The 21,909-nt window shown below is 42.8% G+C and overlaps 2 protein-coding genes across 3 annotated transcripts; one reads left to right on the forward strand and one right to left on the reverse strand.

Annotated features, from left to right (window-relative positions):
- The first annotated feature begins 9,696 nt into the window (after positions 1-9,696).
- Positions 9,697-13,536, forward strand: LOC120419934 (sodium channel protein Nach-like). The gene is made up of 6 exons (XM_039582798.2): positions 9,697-10,119; positions 10,174-10,609; positions 10,671-11,022; positions 11,080-11,194; positions 11,254-11,363; positions 13,324-13,536. Exons 1-6 carry the CDS (start codon positions 9,707-9,709, stop codon positions 13,515-13,517), a joined length of 1,620 nt encoding a protein of 539 aa, XP_039438732.1. The 5' UTR covers positions 9,697-9,706; the 3' UTR covers positions 13,518-13,536.
- A 35-nt stretch (positions 13,537-13,571) lies between these two features.
- LOC120419930 (membrane-bound transcription factor site-1 protease) lies at positions 13,572-19,496 on the reverse strand. Of its 2 annotated transcripts, none has more exons than XM_039582794.2 (3): positions 16,482-19,496; positions 16,137-16,427; positions 13,572-14,307 (listed from the first exon to the last, which is right to left on the reverse strand). In XM_039582794.2, exons 1-3 carry the CDS (start codon positions 19,432-19,434, stop codon positions 13,883-13,885), a joined length of 3,669 nt encoding a protein of 1,222 aa, XP_039438728.1. In that variant the 5' UTR covers positions 19,435-19,496; the 3' UTR covers positions 13,572-13,882. The 2 variants fall into 2 exon arrangements, with proteins under 2 accessions (XP_039438728.1, XP_039438729.1); XM_039582795.2 differs by having other exon boundaries at positions 14,059-14,307; positions 16,132-16,427.
- Positions 19,497-21,909: the final 2,413 nt, after the last annotated feature.

Genomic DNA, 21,909 nt, shown 5'->3' on the forward strand with positions numbered 1-21,909 from the left:
ACTTGAGAATCCACTATTTATCGATCACAAACGCGTAACCAGATCTGGTGTGATCCCAAACTGATTAAATATCCCTCAGTGAGAGAAGAAGAAACTCAAAATTTTCCTATTTGAAAAACCATTGCGACTTACCATATTATTCAAGCACATATTGATCACATGTAGCTTGACAATAGTTTGACATTAGCATGACAGTTGACAAACGGGAGCTGATTGCATACACAGATGAAGAAATGATAAGGTTATCAACACGATCGGGTCAACTCCGACAATTGAAATATTTCGCGCGCGCGTATGAAATGAAGATGGTACCGTAAAATTGCGTCGTTTTGAACATGTTTTTTTTAAATTTATTTATTTCCGGAAATTTAGGGTATTTTTTTTAATTGCATGCTTAATTTATTCAAAAATATAAAAAAAAATACAAAAAAATAAATAAAATTTGCTTGCTTGAAAATTCCAAAAATAAAGATTATTCATAATAAAATTCTTTAAATTATCTCAGTCATCTGATTGGAATCGCTGGAGACCGGAGTCGATAAGACATTGATGGTCAGTAGAGACTTATTACAGTCTTGAAACAGAGAGGAGCTTTCGAGCGATGATAACTTATGACCCCGATCCAATTCAGGACTGATGTAAATAGAAAAATGTTGCATGCTAGTTTTAATTTGTACATATTTTATTTGTTATTTATTTATTTATTTATTTATTTATTTATTTATTTATTTATTTATTTATTCTGTGATGTAAATTGTAAATTTTGTAAATAGTAACGGTTTTAAATTGTTCCTCATCTTTGTTGGTTAGTAGGACTTTGTGATGTGTTGCTGGAGGCCGGAGTTGAATAAACATTGAGGGCCAGTATATTGGTAAAACCGATCAAACAGCGTGGAGTTGAACACTTGTGTTACAACGATGAAACCTTATGACCCCAACACAACCCACACTGTGCGAAATGTCTCCTTTCAAGTATTCGTCTGCAGGACCTAGTAAAACGCATTTTTATTCGAGTAAATTCCTGTCAACTACTGCGCGCAAAACATAAGAAGTGTGTAAAGTGATTTTGTGAGAATGCAGTGGTTACGACGTAGGTTCAGCAGGACGCTACATCTTATTGAAGTGAATGTTAAAAAAAATATTAGCTTCACTAATATTTTTTTACCCGAGTGGGAGGAGAGTGTAACCAGTGGGTGTGTAGTGAGTGAATTCCAGTGACACAGGGGCAGGTTAGCGAGTGTGTTCGTTGAGAGTGAGACGATTCGGTTTGTGTCACCCACGGAGAGCGAGCGCGACCACCCCGTATGAGATCGCCAATGAGATGGAGTAACGCCGCTAGCCACCACCAGAGGGCCGAAGAACATCGCAAGGATTGGTAGCCGTGGCGAAAAGGATGATGATGATGATGGGGCGAAATATGGGACTTCGCCGGATCAGAGGTTCGCGGTTCCATGTCCTGCCGTAGATCGGCCATTTGCCCGGTGTATCGAATAGAGTACGCGTCGTAACGATCGCGAAGAAAGCCGTCCGAGCTACGCTTAAAGCTCCGCGGCGTGATAAAGTGAAGTGCCGCGACTCACCAAGGAGAAGGACTTCACGGAGGACACGGAAGGACCGTGCAAGACACCCCAGGACATCCAGGTAAACCCGCGAACCCGTCAACAACCCTGATCCGTGCCCCGAAACCAACGCCCAGTGTAACCGCCATCTTGTTCCCCCATCTCATCACAGGACCCCGTAGTTTTAGCTACAAAAGCCGGAATCCGCGACTCGGATCTTCCGGAACAACCCGTGGCTCGCCAGTGGTATCCCCAACCCGTCCACCGTGCACAATCGGTGTCGACCAGCGACCAGCCGCTCAAAGCTGAGTCGTGTGAGTCCTCCATCCGGGAACCACGAGCCACACCCGAAGACCTGCCTTACATCAACCAACCCTGCGCCGGAAACCGGGCAAGACCAGCGGTACCTTCGGGGACAGCTGAAGCTCGAGTCCGTCAACACACTCGAGGACGCGCAGAGGGCAGGCAAACGAGGGTCAAGCGAAGGCTGCAGCAGCATCAACCCGTGCGTCGGAACGCCGACGGCCACGACAAGCCACCCCAGGCCAGCGAGCAGCGCGAGCAGGCCGAGGTCGGAGACAGCGATCGCGTCAGCAGATCCAGCAGCAGCGGCAGCAGTAGCTGAGGGGCCCCGAGCAGCAGGTCCGCCCACGGACAAGAAAGGGAGAGTTAAGGTAGGAGATAACCGATAAGGAAGTGGGTTAGGACAGGAGAGGGAGAAGGTCAGGTTTAGGAGGAAGCCGTGACAAGAACGTGACAAACAGGACAATAAACCGAGGAGTTAAGCTTGATGCGACACCAGTGTTTTCCTGCCTCGTGAGCATAATTTATGCCGACCCTGAGGTTCAAAAAGGGAGTTATTTGGACCACCCACTCACCCCATTGAGTTTTATGTTTCGATCCCCTTGCCTTGTAGCATGAAATAACTAAGAGGGTCACCCTAGTAGACCCGAAAGTTATAATACTATTGCGTATTTCTGAAAATAATGCTTCTGACTGTATGCGTTGAGAAATAATGTCGTTGATGAAAGAGAGCATGGCAAATTTACGACGTTCTTGTAATGATTGTATGTTTATGAGCATGCAGCGTGCTTCATTACCACATCTTTTATGTCAGAAAAAAGGTGTAATTTTACCTCTGGAAATGTGTAATTTTACCACTTTTCTGTTGTAATGTCACTTTTTCCGTCTAAATTGAGGTAAAATTACATCATAAAAGAGCCACAACCTTCCAAAATTACAGCTTCCAAATTTACATTATTTTTTTCTGTGCAGGAAGAGTAGGAAAATCAGATATAACAACCTTTACAGAAGTGGGCCAAGAATACTTTCTTGTTGAATAATCCAGAAGCCATCCCATTCAGAAAAATTCCGAACGATCTCTCCGAAAGATAACGCTGGATAATTTTGATAAGATACATTGAAAAACCGTACAAATACAGTTTATGTATACAATGTTTGGCATGATGGTTTGGCATGACCAAACATTGTCAAAAGCCTTCTCAACATCCAACAAAGCCATAGCAGTTGATTTAGACTCAAGTTGCATTTATTCTTTCATTCAATGAAAATATTGGCTAGATGCTGAAAGAACTGATCACTCTGTTTTTTCAACACTAGATTAAAAATGTTATCAAAGCCAGGAGCTTTCATATTTTTCATTTGTTTGACTGTAACTTTGACTTCCTCATCTGAAACATGGGAATCTGCAGGAAATGTCAATACGATTCCCTCGAACAAGAAACGCTGTTGGATGACTTGTTTTTACCATATCTTTGTATTTCAGCATCATTTTAGTTTCATTTGACCCAATGTCACCCCCTCTAAGGGGTGAGATTAGGTCAATTTTCAAACAATTGGCATTTAAGGTAGTGTTCATCAAAATCGACCATATTTTGGGAAAATGTTAGTAAACTATCTAAGAACAAATCTACGTTAAAAGATTTTCGATGTTATTTAAATTGTTTTTGTTATTAAGAAATTTCGAGAGGTGTTTCGTTTTTTGACCCATAGTCACCCCCACTGACGGTACCTTAAAATGTATAAATCATCGCTGAAATTTTCAAGCTAGCTCAGTTTTAGTGAAAAAAAATGATTCTTCCCCGTTTTCGTCACTTTCCCATTTCTGCGCGTGGCGCGTCAAAAACCCAGTTTTTATTTTCAAAAAATCGTATCTCAGAGTATTGACAACATAACTACACCATTTTTCGATATGTTATGTGAAATTTTCCGAAGAATCCGATAAAAATATTTTCAGACATAGGCTCTTTGGTCCCGAGACCTTCAAAACAGCATTTTAAGTTTTCATACGACCTTTTCATATGTTAAGCTAGATTTTTGAAACTTTTTACTATTTTTCCCAAATAGCCAAACTAATTACCTTTCTTTTGCGTCTAGGACAGCTAAAATCTGATGAAATGGCGCGGAGATATGATTTTTTAAAAAAAGTGGGTTTTGCGAAAATCGACGAAAATTGCCATTTTTCGGACCACCCTAACACGGCGTAGGTCACCCTAATGGCCAAACAAAAAAATACGAGTCTAATCATTTCGGCCAAGGAACCTCCAGAAAAATTTCGAGCCCGATCGGAAAACTTTTTTTTTTGAATCATGCTGTTTTCGTGGGGAATTGCTGAATAAAGATTATTAAATAAAAAAAAATGACTTAAGGGAAATTCTCGTATGTTTGGCAGGTTAAGCACTCGCTGCTAACTCCATCCAATTTGCTGATTTTCACTATTTAAACAATTAATTTTGCAAAACTTTTGATAGAAACTTGCATTCTCACTTCTTATTGAGCTATTTATCACTCGATATCAGTTGAAAACGCTTTAAATGAGCTGTAATTGAATGTCAAAGTGCTGATAAGGCAACATTAGAGGCACGCTGGAATTAGATGCTGTTCCCCTACTTACGTGAAAGACGTAGTGCACAAGTGAAAAGCCGCGAGTCTCCATTATAGTTTTGTACTTTGAACAAAAAAATGGGGGCGCATGATTGCTGACAACTGATATTTTTGTCCAATAAGATTCTGTGCGTTTTCGAAAATCGACTTTACATATTTTTTATTTAGGCACATACATTTTTGCACAAGATTGTCCAAAGAAGCCAGTTGGCGTAATTTGTTTTACCACTAAAGTCTTCGTAAAATTTTGCAGGTTGTTCAGCTCAGCTCCGAACAAAAAAGTTGAAAAAACATCTAAGGGCATTGTTTCAGCTCCCTAATTAATTTTATTCGAAAATCTAACCTAAAAATAACAAGAGAATATGTTTGTAAATGAAAAAACATTTTTTTTAAGAACCGTACATGGCCCTGGCCTTTTTTCCACAAACTTCTCTCTACTCAAAATAACTAACCCCCACTTCCGGTGCTGTCAATAAACACCCCCAAAGTCAACGACGAAGTTGACTTTATAGCTGTCGGCCACCATTGCTAGTACCAACCACTAGTGTCTTCCTTTTATCTACAAGGACTTCGCCGCCCTGGGCTCCTAAGTGTATGAAAGTATGGCACGGAGCGACGGCGCCGAATACCCATATTTACACAAAGAATTTTAGAGCGCCCGCCGCGGGATTCGAACCGTCGACCTCTGGATAGTGAGTCCAGTGCGCGGTCCGATTGATCCACACGGGCGTCCCAAAGTCAACAGTCAGGCCAAAAAGTTCAAACTCAAGCGCGGGTAATAAATTTTCCTGACTCGGCAGGTTCACACTCCCTTCGGTGGCGGTCGAGCCTTTCTCCCGTTTCTTATCACTCTGGCACGTGACATTTTTGTCGCGTCCTACCCGAATGCCACAGGCGAACAACAAACAGGCAATTTTCTTGCCAGCTTGGACTAGCCCACCCCCACCCACCTCCTTTTGTTGGTTTGCAATCAATGGAATCAGAATACTAATGAAGCTGCCTCTCCGGAAAAGACTAGGACTTTGTCGACCTCACAGTTTTCGCAATGAATTTCGTTTAAGGATGATAATGCCTGTTGGTACTTTGTTGTTATTCCCACATTTATTTAGCACTTTTTAACAAAACAATTCCATAAGTCTGTAAATATTTCCATTTCTCACCGTTAATTGTATTATCATTAAGCACTCAGAAGCCATCAAAAACTTATCCACATAATCTGAGATGAAAAATTAAGCCCAACAGTACTTAACCTTTACACCATCTCATCCACTCCACTTGATCCGAGATAATTTTCGGAGAAATTTCAAAAGCTATTTACAGCTTTAATTGCCATCACCCACAGCCCAGAAGACAAAACATCGCCGAACCGACTTTCGACTCTAAAAATTAATGGAGCGAACTTTTGCCCCATTCATTGCTCGCTCTCTCATTATTATTGTGCTCCATTGAAATTAACCTGAAAGCACACCCCTTTGAAAAACTTTGGAAAGTAATTAGCTTACTCAATGAGTAAGTTTAAATTGTGTTTTAAATATTTACACCTCAACTGGGCTCATCAGCGATGTCGTTGCGATGGCGATTAGCTTTATTTTCAAAATTGCTTACTCACCAGAGGTTGGGCTTAGCTACTTAAAATTGTCATTCCAAGTAATTATCAAAATAAATTGATAATGTTTAACTTGTGTTAAGACCAATTCAGCCCAAAACAGCATTTTTTTTACTCGACCATTCCCGATATCAATAAAACTTTGTAGACATGTTATCCTAGGCTTATACACTCAACCCCCGGTGGTTGGTCACTTTTTCGTTTGACACTTTTTTAGTTTGTACCCCGTTGGTTGGTCAAAGTCAAACTAAAAAGTGACGAACTGTCACTTTTTACACGGCGCTCACGCACACTATCAAAACAAACGTTTGGTAGTGTGTGTGAACTCCGTGTAAAAGGGGTGTCAAACTAAAAAGTGACCCCGTTCGTTTGACAACAGTTGGTGTCAAACCATCGGGGTTTGAGTGTATAAACCATTTTCGTGATTATGAAGTCAGTTGCACTCGAGAAAGACATTTGAGAAAGGCGTAAGTTTTTTGAACATTTATGTTTTTCGTAAAATAAATATTGCTCGAAGCCGTTGCATCGTATCAAAAAGAAATCAAAGAAAAACTTGTAAGAAATTTGACGGATTTTCTTTAAAAATCACTGAAATAAAAATACACGCCACTTCTTCTATGAGATTTTCAGATTTTTGCCTTCCTCACCTCACTGAGGCAAGGCTATAAAATCACTCGAAAATTGAACTTCTTAAATATACCTTCTAGATATACCTTCACGTATACATATCGACTCAGAATCAAATTCTGAACAAATGTCTGTGGGGATGTGTGCAGACATGATTTTTTTCACACGATTTTCTCAGAACTGGCTGAACGAAATTCTGGCCGGGTCAGCCTTATTCGATTCGTTTTGTGGTCCCCTAAGACCATATTAAAATTTATTCTGTTTAGTAAAGTATTTAAAAAGTTATGCTAAAAAAAGATTTTTGTATCTACAAAAAAGGGTGATTTTTTGCATAACCTCAAAAGGCCGGGTCTTTTTGTTTACGAGGGAGAGTCGCGCAGATGCGGAACGCCCGGTTGCCACATTGCTTCAAATGAGAGTCTGCATGTTTTCTGGAAAAGTTTGTATCAGGTATTTATTTTTCATGAACTTTTTTTCATTATTACTTTGTAAATGTAAAGAAGGCACCAACCACCTAATGGTGGATTAAGAAACGATTTTTCTATTAAATTTTTTGTGGAAATAGCCTAAAATGTGGCAAAAGCATTGCGAAAAAGGCAGAATTTCTCTCCTAAGAAATTATTAGAATCGATTATTAAAACTGTTTTTAGTGATCTAAACGTCAAAATTTCCGAAAACCAATCGCGTAAATCGATGCTATTTTTAACATAAAAGTCTCCATATTGACAATTGTCCTAAGTCCAACCCTTGTGAAGATACAGCGGTTTTGAAAACACAGATGTTGAGAAATCATGAAATTTGAATATGTTTATACGTGAGACTTGATTTTTCAGTCTCGAACATATTTTTACCGGAAAGCTCTCAAATTTCCTATAAGTCTGCTTTCGGTCGCATTTCAATTTAACTGTAACCTAATTTACTATCCTGGTAACAACCATCCAACTAATTACACCATGCTAAAAAGTTTTGAGCAATGTACAGTATGTAAAAAAGTATTTACACCCCTTGGACACGTTGTACATCTTGTGATGAAACATGTAAACAATTTACAATTTGACCGAAATCTAGTACTACGTTTTAGCATAGCATAGCATTGGTGTCTACCCGTAGCTGCTACTTCGTTATTGACCAGGACCCCCAAACATTGCTCCGTGGACCACAGATGAAAAGTAGGAACCAATCATCACCCCTTCGCAATTTTCAAAGGTCCCTATCGTGCTGATCAATACCGACGCCGGCCACGACCAGTGGTAAGACACGGGGAAGTGGATGGGACCGCCAAATCGACTGCGTCTCCGACAAAGTATCACATGAGTTTTGAGGGGTTAGTAAGATGGGTATGAGGTCAGGATTCACTGTGGTAGGTGATGCGACCATGAGCAATTTGTTTATCGGTTGAAATTTTTAAAATCTCATGCAGCCGGCTGCGGAAAGATACCTATCTAGGGATTTAAATATAGTATTAATTCGACCGCGATTCTCCAGAAATTCTCCGTCGGTGTGCCTTCCGATCAACGGTGATGTAGGAAGGGCTTCATTCATTAAAATTATTTTATATCATAAGCCTTAAAACATATCCGTCGACGTGCCTTCCGATCCTCGATGATATGGAAAGGACTTAATCCAGCAATACGACTTGCTTGTCTCAAAAAACAAAAATCGGATCGTTTCTATCGAAAACTATATAAAGAGAACAAAAATAAAATTCATCGGCCAACGAACGCGCGAACAAAAAATAAATGAAAAAAGAAGAAGAAGAAATCCAATCACCCCATGCACTCGAACAGCGACACAAAAGAGACGGAAAATAACACGAAAAAACAGGACTGAGCGTCCACACAGGTACCGCACTACTAATAAGAAATCTAGTACTACGTTTTGTTCAAAAACTCATGCGGAACATTTTGCTACAAATAGCTCATGAAAAGATGATTTCTATAAGAGTTCTATAACAAATATCATTACAAAAATAAAAAAGGTGCAACAAAATTTTGTACACCTTTCGAAAAATTAACATAAATAAAGTTATTTGTTGACAAATCACCATAAATCCAGTTTCTCAACTCCAAATGGGCATCCTTGACTGATTAAAAAATAATTTGGATTGAATATAAAGTTTACCAACTACTTACTGTATAAAAGTCGTCGGCATTCGAACTGGTCTACGATTTACAGGTCAACCTATGTGTCACCGGGAAGGGCATGATATTTCCGATCTTTTGATACCTACTCAAACATCTAGGTTTTCTATAAAACCCACGTTTTAAAATACCTGGGCAAAAGTAAGTTTGATCCACGAAAACAAAAAAATCAGAAAGTCTTCATTTCGTCTTGTGACATAGACCATTTGTGCTATAGGTACTTAACAAACACTATAGTGACCATGAGTACCATTTCTGAAAATATATATATTTTTTAAAGTTCAGAAAATTTGCTTAAAAATTGTGAAATTGAAGTCTCACCCAAACAACCCACAATTTTTCAATATCGTTATCTCAGCCACTAATGGTCCGATTTTCAATGTAAAAAATGAAACATTCATGTAATTTTCCGATTTGTTCGAAAACAATATTTAAACAAATAATCAAGATTAACGTTTCAAAAGGGCGTAATCGGCCGATTTCGTAGAGAATTGCACAGGTTTAATTTGAATCTTTTCATTTTAGAAAATAAGTCAAAGAAGTTTTTAATGCTAGAAAACATTGTAGTTATTTCGTTTTATAAAATTTTAAATGATTTTTCAAGAGAGATTCAAAAAAATGCTATTCAATTTTGAGATAAGTGCATCGCATCAGGAAAAAATCTGTTAAAATAATTCATGGTTGGTAGTATTTCGATTTTGAGATGATTTGAACACATTGTCACAAAAAGTAAGTAACTTGCTTGCTAATTGGAAAAGAGACAAATGTGTCTTGTTCCAATAATATCCAACAATTAGGCATAATGTCGCCTTAACCATGCTGATTCTAGCTCATGCCTTGCAAGAGCCAAGACCAAACACCATTCAACCATGAACCACCAACCGGGCAACTTCATCCCCCGTCCAGTGCGCGTTTCCCAGCTCGGTCACCTCCGCAATGGCGACGGCTCGAACCCATCCCAGCGACGAAAGGTCACCGCATGGGCCGTCCTGCGGGAAACCTTCTACGATTACGCGCTGATGACCAAGGTGAACGGGATGTACTACATGCGGCGGAACGTGACCACCGGATTCGCGCGGTTCGTGTGGGTTACCATTTTGAGCACGCTGTTCAGTTTGGGAGTGCTTCTGGTGGTTCTGCTGTGGAAAAAGTATCTGGACTCGCCGACGCGGATGACCATCGCTTCCGATATGAGCATTTTGCAGGTTCCGTTTCCGGGCATTACGATCTGCCATCCGCAGAGTGTGCTGGACTACAAGGCGGTGAAGTTTGTTGAAAAAATGTGAGTTATTAACAGTATTCAGCAAGTTTTTTTACCCTGATGCTTCCAATTTAGCAAGTTTCCACTAGGAGCTACCAAAGCCAATGTCCTGGAATCTCTACCTTCTCTGGGTTACTTCAACGAGCACCAGTGGACCTTTCCTCGATCTCAGAACCTCAAGATGATAGACAACGTTCTAACCTTGAACAACCTGACCGTGGAGGACGCCATCAACGAATTGGGTTCGATTTGCGAAGACTTCATCGTGGTTTGCTACTGGGCTGGGACGAAGTTCCCGTGCTTCCAGAACAACCCATTCCTGAGCTGGATTGGATCAACTAGTCACTACGGAGCTTGCTGTTCTTTCAACTACCATCCAAGTGTTCAGGGTTCGTTTGTACCCTTCGCCGTCAACACCTACGGCATCCACGGTGGACTAAGCGTGGTAGCGACTGGATTTCCACAGGCGTCCGACGGGAAGTCCGGAGCGCTGTACTCCGAAGGATTCATGGTAGCTATACAACTCGTCTATTCTTCGAATCCCTACTCACAAATGTTCTTCCCCACTTCAGCTCATGATCCACCACCCGCACGACTACGCCGTCGAGGCCGCCCCCTTGACCCTGCTCCGGCTGGGAACGGAGACCTTCGTGAGTGTAACCCCGACGGATTCGCGCTGTTCCGAACAGGTGCTGGGCCTGCCACCGTCGCAGCGATCCTGCGTCACAGGGAAGGACTTCAGCCCACCCATCGAGAACTACCGTCAGCCGGCGTGCACGCTCGAGTGTGTTCGGAACGAGGTTCACCGGAAGTGCGGCTGCCATCCGTACCACTTGCCCCGGCAGTCGCAGCAGCCGACCAAAGCGGGGAAACCGATGCGGGATTGTACGGTGACGGATTCGATGTGCTTGATTGAGAATTATTGTGAGTCGATTTTGAATACCGTGTAGAGTTTCAAGTGATAATCTTGTCTGATATTAGATATGTTCAAAAAGACCGACTGCAAGTGCCTGCCGTCCTGCAGTGATGTAACCTACAAAACGTCCACGGTTGTTACGGATTTTTCAGCGCACAACTATTCCATCAACAAGTTTTAGTACGTCAAGTAATCATAATTTAGTAAATTTCAAGATTAATTTCAACATTTCTTCACAGCAAAGAAACTAATTTGACCAACTTCGAGTTCATATTTCACGTTTACTTGGCCAATCAAGTGGTTGCCGCTAATCGGCGTATCGTTGTAGTGTCGTGGATTAATCTGTTGGGTAAGTTTTTATAAAAGTATAATAGAAACGAATAACAAATTATCAGAAATTACACATGACAAATAATTACTTATTACAAACTACAAATTACTATAAATTATAAATTTCAAATTACTGTTTGACTACATTGCATTTGCCATTGCCAATTTCAATTCTCGCTTACTTATGCAAATTTTGGTTTTGGTTTTGGTTTTGGTTTTGGTTTTGGTTTTGGTTTTGGTTTTGGTTTTGGTTTTGGTTTTGGTTTTGGTTTTGGTTTTGGTTTTGGTTTTGGTTTTGGTTTTGGTTTTGGTTTTGGTTTTGGTTTTGGTTTTGGTTTTGGTTTTGGTTTTGGTTTTGGTTTTGGTTTTGGTTTTGGTTTTGGTTTTGGTTTTGGTTTTGGTTTTGGTTTTGGTTTTGGTTTTGGTTTTGGTTTTGGTTTTGGTTTTGGTTTTGGTTTTGGTTTTGGTTTTGGTTTTGGTTTTGGTTTTGGTTTTGGTTTTGGTTTTGGTTTTGGTTTTGGTTTTGGTTTTGGTTTTGGTTTTGGTTTTGGTTTTGGTTTTGGTTTTGGTTTTGGTTTTGGTTTTGGTTTTGGTTTTGGTTTTGGTTTTGGTTTTGGTTTTGGTTTTGGTTTTGGTTTTGGTTTTGGTTTTGGTTTTGGTTTTGGTTTTGGTTTTGGTTTTGGTTTTGGTTTTGGTTTTGGTTTTGGTTTTGGTTTTGGTTTTGGTTTTGGTTTTGGTTTTGGTTTTGGTTTTGGTTTTGGTTTTGGTTTTGGTTTTGGTTTTGGTTTTGGTTTTGGTTTTGGTTTTGGTTTTGGTTTTGGTTTTGGTTTTGGTTTTGGTTTTGGTTTTGGTTTTGGTTTTGGTTTTGGTTTTGGTTTTGGTTTTGGTTTTGGTTTTGGTTTTGGTTTTGGTTTTGGTTTTGGTTTTGGTTTTGGTTTTGGTTTTGGTTTTGGTTTTGGTTTTGGTTTTGGTTTTGGTTTTGGTTTTGGTTTTGGTTTTGGTTTTGGTTTTGGTTTTGGTTTTGGTTTTGGTTTTGGTTTTGGTTTTGGTTTTGGTTTTGGTTTTGGTTTTGGTTTTGGTTTTGGTTTTGGTTTTGGTTTTGGTTTTGGTTTTGGTTTTGGTTTTGGTTTTGGTTTTGGTTTTGGTTTTGGTTTTGGTTTTGGTTTTGGTTTTGGTTTTGGTTTTGGTTTTGGTTTTGGTTTTGGTTTTGGTTTTGGTTTTGGTTTTGGTTTTGGTTTTGGTTTTGGTTTTGGTTTTGGTTTTGGTTTTGATTGATGAACTGGCAAACGGATATCTGTGGAATGGCATTCTGGTAAATGGTCTATTCGGGGGAATGGGATTAGTAAATGTGAAAGCCGTTTGGAAGCACCAAACCAGATAATCATACAAACTTTGGCAAAGACGGGTATTTATATTCGAAAAAATACTAGTAGTTAAAGGTTTTGTAAATGTTGTTTTCTAAGGCCGTTGCAAATATTTTTTGATTTTTTTGTCCCTCTACTCTGACCAAAGTCGATGGGGGGGGGGGTGATTGTTTTAAGTTGCTTATATTTCCATTTTCATGGAAATCTTGAAGTTTTTTGGAAAAATATTTTTTGTCTCCTGATTTTTCAGACCAATTTTGAAGGGGGCCGACATAAACTTTGAAAATATTTGCAACGGCCTAAGTCCTAAAAACGAATTAAAGAATGATGAATATTACAAAATAATTCAAGAGCAAGACAATATTATACTAAATTTCGACTTTTAGACGAGAAATCAGAAATTCCTTTACCGTTTTTTTTCGGATTTTGACAAATGTCCGATCTCCCGACTTGGGTCACCCTCATATGATTAAATTAGTATTAGAAATAATATAATAAAAAAATCGTTTTGACGTTATTACCGTCTCCTCAGGTTATCGGTTTCTCTATTCCTAAGAACCCTTTGAAAAAAAAAAACGCTTAAATTATCGGATTGAACTTACCTTCTCATTCCAGCAAACCTCGGTGGCGTCTTTAGCCTGTGCCTCGGAATGAGCATCATTTCGCTGTTCGAAGTCCTGTTCTACCTATTCTTTCGAATTCCACGCATCCACCAGCAACTCCAGCAACAGCAGAGGGAAAGCGAAGTCAAGGTGGTGGCGGCCTTCACCCGGCTGCAGACATTCCCCGCCCAAGCACAGCATCAGTAATATTATGGATTTTTTTTTGCGACTTTCGGATCAAATAATGTTGAAATACGAGGGTTTCCATATAAAAATAGACAGTGTCGTTCGTGTTTATTGGTACATCCCAGCTTCGCTCTAGCAGCTGCTGCCGCTGGTGAGATTATTCTACATAATGTATGCAAAATTCTCTGAATTAGCACTTAACCAGTACAATTTGTTATACTCTTAAATTAAGTATAAAACATATATGCCTTTGTTTACTGCGTTAAATAGAAACTATATACAAGCAACAAAATCTTTGGGTCCCAAATTAGTAAAAACTTAAACAAAAAAAAGGATGATTTGCAAGACTCCAAGCCAATTGTAAACCGCACGCGGTTCCCGAAACTTTAGAAACCAATCTTCTTAAAAACATAATTAAACCTCCGCTTGATAGTTAGTCCCTTGGTCTTCCGGATCCAGTTGAGCAGCAACAGCAGCAGCAAAACCAACGAAACCGTCACGAACCAGTTCGAAGTCCAGCTGAACCCACTTCCACCACCTCCATCGTTTGGACTCAACGCAAAGTCACCGGAATCCGCGTACTGTGCGTAAGGCTGCTGCTTCTGATTCTGCTGCTGCTGCTGTTGCTGACCTCCGGCAATGCGGGGATCCCCTCCGGCGATGGGCACTTTGACGCCGACCGAACCCACCGAAGGATGCGCCGCGGACGGGTTGGCGAAGCTGTTGGGTGGCGCGTTCGGCGGAATCTTGTCCGTCTTTTTGTTGCGCCAGCCCGGGACGTCCGGCTCGTCGTTGGCGCTGATTACGGTTGCTGGAATATGGTAGCGGGAAAAGAGAGGGATTAGTTGAGCTGCACACTTGCGAGCAGGAAACGATTTGAAGAAAATAAAAATATTTTGTTGTTCTCTTAATTAGTAAAGACACACACACACAGTAGTAAATACAAATCTGATTTGTGTTTGGTATTTTTATTTTACTCTGTGATTTAACTTTTCACCAATTTGCTGCTATGACGATTGCAGGATCGTAGTAACCTTGGGTTTCCCATAAAATGACAGTTGATGTATGGGGTGGCACGTCAGTTCGTCAGTGGTCAAACATTGAAACTCGTTTTTCTCGGAACGTCAAAAACGTCGAATATACTGATGAGGACTGAAATGATTGCCAAATATGTAGTCGATCGCAGTAGTCGGGGCGCGCAAAGCTTATTCAGGAAAATTTTCTTCGAGCTGACATACAACGGATCGAACGTCATCCCCACCAGAAGCTCAGTAATATTTAAAAACAACAACGGACCGAGTTGTGGATCGACTGCTTGAAGGCTCTATAACGTGTCGGAATAAAGTCGGTAATGATCCAGAAGCAAACAATTAACCTTGACGGAACTGTTTTGAATATAAGTGATTAGAGCTTGCTGTAATAGATGTTGAAGAGAAACTACTCCTGTCTATTTGAGACTTTTAAGTAGTTAATATTGAAGCAACGTGCAAAAAGCCACAACCAACATGAAAAATAAGCTAACGAAGGTAACACCAAAGAAAGCTAACAGCGAATCCAGTAACTTTTTGGAAGTAATCCTTAATAAAACTCTAAAAAAGATATGGTGGTAAGGGTTCCAAAAACATACGAACAAAATAGAGTTCACTGCACGGTCTTTCGAAATCAGCCTTTAATGCACGATGAGTAATTATGAATGCATGCACCATTCTAAACCTAAAGAGTTGTTGTCACCAGAAGATAGCGACATACATGGAGAAAAATCAAGCATATCCAGCATAGCAACGCGAATAAACGTAGGATAATCGTAGCCGTAGAAACTCGGCGCTTCGGAATGAAGTCAGAAGCCGAAGCCATTTAGCGAAAGCAAAAGGAGTTGAATGCTCGCCCTTTAATTGTAGAGGTTTAGGAGAGTTTGTTTTTATAAAAATATATGTGTGTTGAGTGCACTTTAAATACACAATGTTGAAGTCCGTGTTAGGGAAACTCATTCTATTCTGATGGCGTTTCTGCTATTGACAAAATTGATATAAAAAACGAACATCGCTCAACGTAGCTTGTTTTCATTGACCGACGATGGCGACGAGTACCGAGTACCAAGCAACAGCGATGACATTTTTTTTGCAAATCCGGTGCTTTCAGTCATCTGAATAACATCGAATCAAAGAGTATTGAAACTCGGAAAAATTTTCCGCCAAATTCAATGGCTTTTCAGCGTCGTACTGTTTAAAATCGAAATCTAATGTCTCCATTCCATTATGGCATTTTTCTTCACGGTTGAATCTATTGTGCCCATTTTTTTGAAGTGAAAAGACCAACATACGATACTGTGAACTACTCCGTGTGCCCGGTTCCTTCTCTCTGACCGAACTGTCTAAATAGACAGTTTCTACTGAGACAGTGGAAGCCGAGTACAGGACCTGTGATTGGCACCAGGATATAGCGACAGCTATGGAGAAAATTTCCAGCACTCAGGTCATGCAATGATGACAGCGGATAAATGCAGGATGATCGTAGCCGTATCCATGCTAACAGTAAGAGATTCGAAGCCACACTGAGCGTACGCGAAAGGAGTTGAATACTCGTTCTTAAATTTAAGAAATCCAACACGCGCAACACCCCCCTCTCCCACACCTACCTCACCTTTTTGACTCTCGAGCTTGCGGAACAGGTTGACGCTGTTGTCGATCTCGTTGCCGAGCAGGCCACCCGCCGGGATCTGGGCCTGCCGCGCCAGCAGTTCCTGCTGCTGCTGGAGCATCAGCCGCTCGTTCAGGCCGTACCCGCTGAGCGAGGACATGTTCAGCGAGACGGGTTGCTCCCAGCGGAGCGGCCGACAGAGCGGCAGATCGCGCTTCTCGTTGCCCGGCCCCTGCAGCACCTTGGAGTAGAGGTGCAGGTTGTTGGTGGCGAGACGGGTTGGCGGTTTGGCGTCTGAAATGATGATACATTTGATAATAGTTTGGACAATGAAAGAAGGGAACTTACCGCTGAGGATTTCGTTGCGCCGACTGCTGTTCAAATCCCGCAGGAGATTCGTCACGTGCGAGGTCATCGTGTACTCCAGCAAGGAATCCAGCAGCCAGAAGCACGGTTTATCCAGGTGGGTCGAGTCCAGACAGTTTGAGTCACCGTAGATCGCGATCCGACCGCCGATCTTGCGACCCTTCCCTCCAGCGGAACTGTCATTGAACTTGACCGGCTTGGGTTGATCCGGCTCCAGCTTGAGCAGCGTCTTCGGCACCTCCACCATGATGATCTTCTCGCCGGTAAAGTTCTGCTTCTTCTCCAGCAGCAGCTGGCTGATCTCCTCCGGGTGCTGGATCTTCTTGATGTCGTCCTGGTCGGCGTCATCCTCGGCCATATTGCGCAGCAGATCAAAGTCCGGATTGCCGATTGCGTTCCCGCTTTCAAAGTCCAGCCGCTGCTCGCCACCCTCGTTCGGGATGTTGTCGTCAAAGTCGTCCGGGAAGGACTTGACACCGCCGAGCAGGATGCGCTTGTTGATGATCGAGTCGCGATCGATCTGGCGTTCCTCGCTGCGATCCGCGTCCAGATCCAGGTTGAACCCGTTGAACGGATCAGGGTTCGGGGTGGCGGGTTGCACTTTTGAGTAGGTGTGATCGGTTTGAAGCAGACCGAGGATCGCGGTTTTGGCACGGGTCTTCTGTCGCTTCTCGTCCGGAGACAAGATGTCGAAGCCCTGATCGAAGAGATCGCGCTCGATGAGGATCGTGTTGTTTCCGGTGGGGAACTTCAGGATGTTACACCCGGAGGCGTAGTACATACGGTGATCGCGCATGTCAAAGTACCCCTCGGAGACCTTATCACCGAGGATGATGTCGAAATCCCGGAGCAGTTCGTTCAACGCCGGAACGTTGGCTCCGCCGGTGTCCGGCATCCACCACTGGCGCGTGTTTTCGTCGTAGAACTTGATTTTGCGCATCACGGTCGTGTTGTACCAGTCGGCGAACACGATCACGCTCAGGTCGCGTTCCAGAATGTCGTTCTTCAGTTTGATGATCTCCTCGTGGAAGTATTCCTCTTCCGGGTCTACGAGGAGTAGCGTTCCGTAGTGACTGGCGTTGAAGCAGGTGTACGGGGCGCCCAGAACCTCAACGTAATAGCCGGCATTCCGGAGATGCGTGTACATGTCCTTGAAGTTGGTGTGAATGTGATCGGCGCGCCAATCAAGTGGATCCGACTTGATCTTCAGGTTGTCGCGAGGTAGATAACCCGGCGGGTACCTCAAGCTGTGGTACTGATCCCACAGGATCCGTTTATGTCTCGGAGGTTGCGGAATTATGTTCACTTTGATCGGGAAGCTAACGGTTCCGTTGCGGGGTTCGTTCTCCCCCGGACCGGCGGGACTCTGCACGGTCAAGGTTACGTGACCCTGCGCTACCCCTTCAAACTTCTGTCCCGCTTCGTTAACCCCGATTTGAACCGCCATCCAGCCGGCCCACGGCCACAACTGCTCGGAAAACGTGACCGATATGTTGAGCATTTGACCGTTTTCATTAGTGTACGGATGCCAGGTTGGTCGATTGATGACCCTCCCAATGACTCCCATCCCGTTGAGGATCGTCACGTTCGCGATCACCGGAGCGCTCGTGTGGTACAAACTCTGCGTCGTGTACGGCCACATGTAGTCCTCGGTAAAGTCCAGATAAGCGGGTGAAAGTGTTACCTTCGGTTTGTACGTGGACAAGATCTTCATGCTCTTCAGGATATTCAACTTGCCGTGACCTTGCTCAAACATGTTGTTCTCCTGAAGACGTTGCGCGCCCTCGATCAACGATTGCTTCATCGAAGCCGGGTTGACGTGATCAAGTCGGTTGATCACGCCACTTGCCAACAAGGTCACCGCACCAGCTACGACCGGCGAAGCCACTGAAGTCCCAGACAAAGACTTACAACCCCCGTTCAAATTACTTCCCTTAACCTGACTCCCGTACGTCACAATATCCGGCTTCATCCGTCCATACCCGTTCGGCAACTCCCACGTCGTCATGCCTCTCGAACTGAACTTGGCGATGTTATCGTTGTAGTCCATCCCGCCAACCCCGATCACGTCCATCTGATCTCCAGGATTGTTCAACGTCCCGTACAGCGGTCCATCATTTCCAATGGCCGACACCATGATCACCTTATTCGCCGACAACTCCAACACCTTCTCCACAAACGGTTGATCCAAAAAGTCCGGCCCGCCAATACTCAAATTTAGCACGTTGATCTTCTTCAAGATCGCGTAATTAAACGCGTCCAGAAACCACGACGTGTACGAAACCTGATTGTTCGTAAACACCCGGAAGATGTGCAGCTCCGAGTCCGGCGCAAAGCCCAAACACTCCTTCGATGACGCGATGATCCCCGCCACGAACGTCCCGTGACTAACCCCGTCATCCAGCGTCTTTTCGTTGGTCCAGTTCGTTCGCTCCTTAACCGACTTGAAGTGAGGATGGTTCTTCGACAACCCCGTGTCAAAAACCGCCACCTTCACCCCCTTCCCTGTAATTCCCATCCCCCACAGCACGTCCGCCTTCAACAAGGAAGTAATCTGCCTGGGAATCGCCCTCAACAACCTCCTATTCGTATGCCTCGGAACCACCTGCTGCTGTTGCTGCTGCGTTTCGTTCAACTCGTTAACATCCGTCGAAAGTTTTCGTTTAAAATTCTCATACGACTCGATCAGCTCGGCCACTTCTTCGTCCTGTTCAGCGTCCTCCCCGAAATCCTCCTGCTCAACTTCACCCCGGTCATCACCATCCACCGTCGGATCAATGGGCACGTACTTGAGCGTCCGGTGGACCATGCGCTGCGGCGAAACGGACTTGATGGACGGGTGCGATTTAAGCAGGTCGATTCCGGAGGCGGATCCGTCGGGGTCGGGCGCCTCGTCCAACGTCAGCACGTCAAAGTCGCTCGGGAAGTCGCTCATCGCGTTCGAGCGCGCGAGCACCTTCCAGTGTTTGATCTGTGAAAGAGGGAGAAAATTTTAAATCAGATCTCAGTTTGTAGGTGAGGTTTTCAAATTATTGTTGACTGTTGATTGTTGACATTTCTACTAAACGTCTGTTTTACGTCGACGTCAAGGTTGGGATTTTGACAGTTTACATTATTGCAACGTGGTTCTATAAAAAAAAGTAGGCGAACCCTGTCGTGGCCACCTGCAACACAAAAAATGCCAGAAAAAGATACATTTCCTTGAGCTTACTGATACCATCCGTTACTGAAACGCTCTGTTTCGAACCTCCCAAAAACTCTCAAATAGAAACTGCGAGGAAAACAACCTATTATAATTCGGGATGACGAGCGATCGTAAGGCAACATTGTGAAGCGTGTTTCGGCAGCTGCCAACGTTACGAGAACCAACACGGTAAATGCGATCAAAGATGAACCATCCTTTGTGCAGCTGCTAGCACACTGCTAAACTCGTTATGTTGATACGCTCTTCAAGAAAGATGTTCCTCCGCAGGCTAGTTCGAGCATGTTGTGACCACATGCAGACACTAGCTGAAACTCCTAACAACTCTCTCGATCACACGGTGTCACTACGTACAACTCCCGCGATGTCGAAGCAAACCGTCAGCAAAGTCCTCCCAGGGTGAAAATGTAAACTTTTGTACGTCTACGAAAGCAGTCGATTTGTTGAATTCGTATCTACTGTGCATGACTATTTTGGCTCTGTCTTCAAGGAAACCGGAGAAACTTGCAGCAAAATCATCCTGCAGTATGTAAAAACGAAGAAAAAGAATACTGCGGGGAAAATTTGTAATGTAATCTGCAGAACTGCGCGCTGAACTGAACCATCTTAAGACGACGGAATTAATGTGAACAACCTAGATCTCGTTAGTTCAGTTCATCGATGTTCCAAATTCAATGGTAAACGCATTCTAGCTACTTGAAGACTCACATCCGTGTTAGGGAAGCGCCTATTCGGTAGCCAATTTTAGGCATTCTATGTAAGTCTGGAGACCCGGCGACGGGCTGGTATGCGCTACTCAACATTATTGGCAATATGGCGGCGTCTGTTTATAAACATTGCGAATTGTAAACATACGGGTTTTTCTTGATTCAAAAAGTTAATTGAGTTTAAGTTGCTGCTTCCAAATGTAAAATGCGTTGTATTATTCCGAATTGTGTCCCGTCTGCTACAGATTTGCTGCGCCGGTAGAAGAGTAATATATAATTCAAAAACTGCGCTCTCCGGACGAGGCAACAACGTTCCACTCAAGGAGTTGGAGCACGTTCCGGGCATGTTTCCGCTAAGTGAGCTGGAGAATGTGCCGGCCACCGGGCAAGGTACACGACAACCGGGAAACAACCGAAACACACAGTGATGAGAACCATATCCAGAAGTTTATTTCTCAAGTGATTGACTGTTTCATGACAATTTGGCTTCGTAAATATTTCAAGACTATCCTTCCACGCAAAGAATGTATTAGAAGTCGCAACACAAAAATGTACCTATTTAAAGGTACTCCAACCAATAAAACTGGTAAAAATAATAATTCACGTTTTTTTTTAAACATCTGCTCCGAAATACGTATAAAACAAGAAATCATAGTTTTAAAAGCGATACCGACTACAAGTCTGGCATCTGGAGATTTAACGACTCCCACACTCCAAAAAGGCTCGACTTAGAATCCTTCCCTGACTCCAACAACAAATGTGATAAAAATAAACCTGCTACGACTCCGACTGCACATGTTTCAACGACTTCTACTACACAGAAAAAAAAATATGGTAGTCGACTCTCTGGTTGTCAATATCCAAGGGACCGTCGAGGAAGACAATACAGAACGATGCAAAATGAAGACTCGATTGAAAATATTTTTTTCTTGATACCCAGCTATGGGAGAGAATCATGGCAACGTCCATCAAACAAAAACAAACTAATGTCAAACACCCTTCAAAGCTTCGTTTCGCCAAGAAAAATGTCTATGCAAGCCATGAGAAAGTGAAATTATTGACCAGGGATGGTATTTTCTCTTTTACTCGCCGATGGCGAGGGCTTTTAGATATCGTCTTTCGCTCAAATCATCAATTTTTTTGCGTTCTCCCAAAACTGCATCAAGAGAGCGAAGGGAAAACGACGCCGATGAAATAGCGAGCAACAAACAAACCGATGCGTAAGACGGAAAATAATCTCTCACACAGCCAGTCCCCTCGCTCAAAAAGCAAGAGAAAGAGCAATCGTGAAATTCTCTCGCCCGTAAGCCCTGTAGTAATGAGTTCATTTGTGTGCGTGAGCTCCAGTGTATGTATACAGCAATTTCGTGTGCGTGTCTCTCCGGTTGGAACGATAGTTCCATCGGAGCCAGCGATAGGGTAGGGGAAATATATGTATTCTAATCAAACACCTATCTTCGCCATATGGAGAGTTTGTTGCTCGATTAAAGCTTCAAAAATG

Source organism: Culex pipiens, chromosome 2 (genome assembly GCF_016801865.2).
Source record: "Culex pipiens pallens isolate TS chromosome 2, TS_CPP_V2, whole genome shotgun sequence".
Classification (NCBI taxonomy): Eukaryota; Metazoa; Arthropoda; class Insecta; order Diptera; family Culicidae; genus Culex; species Culex pipiens.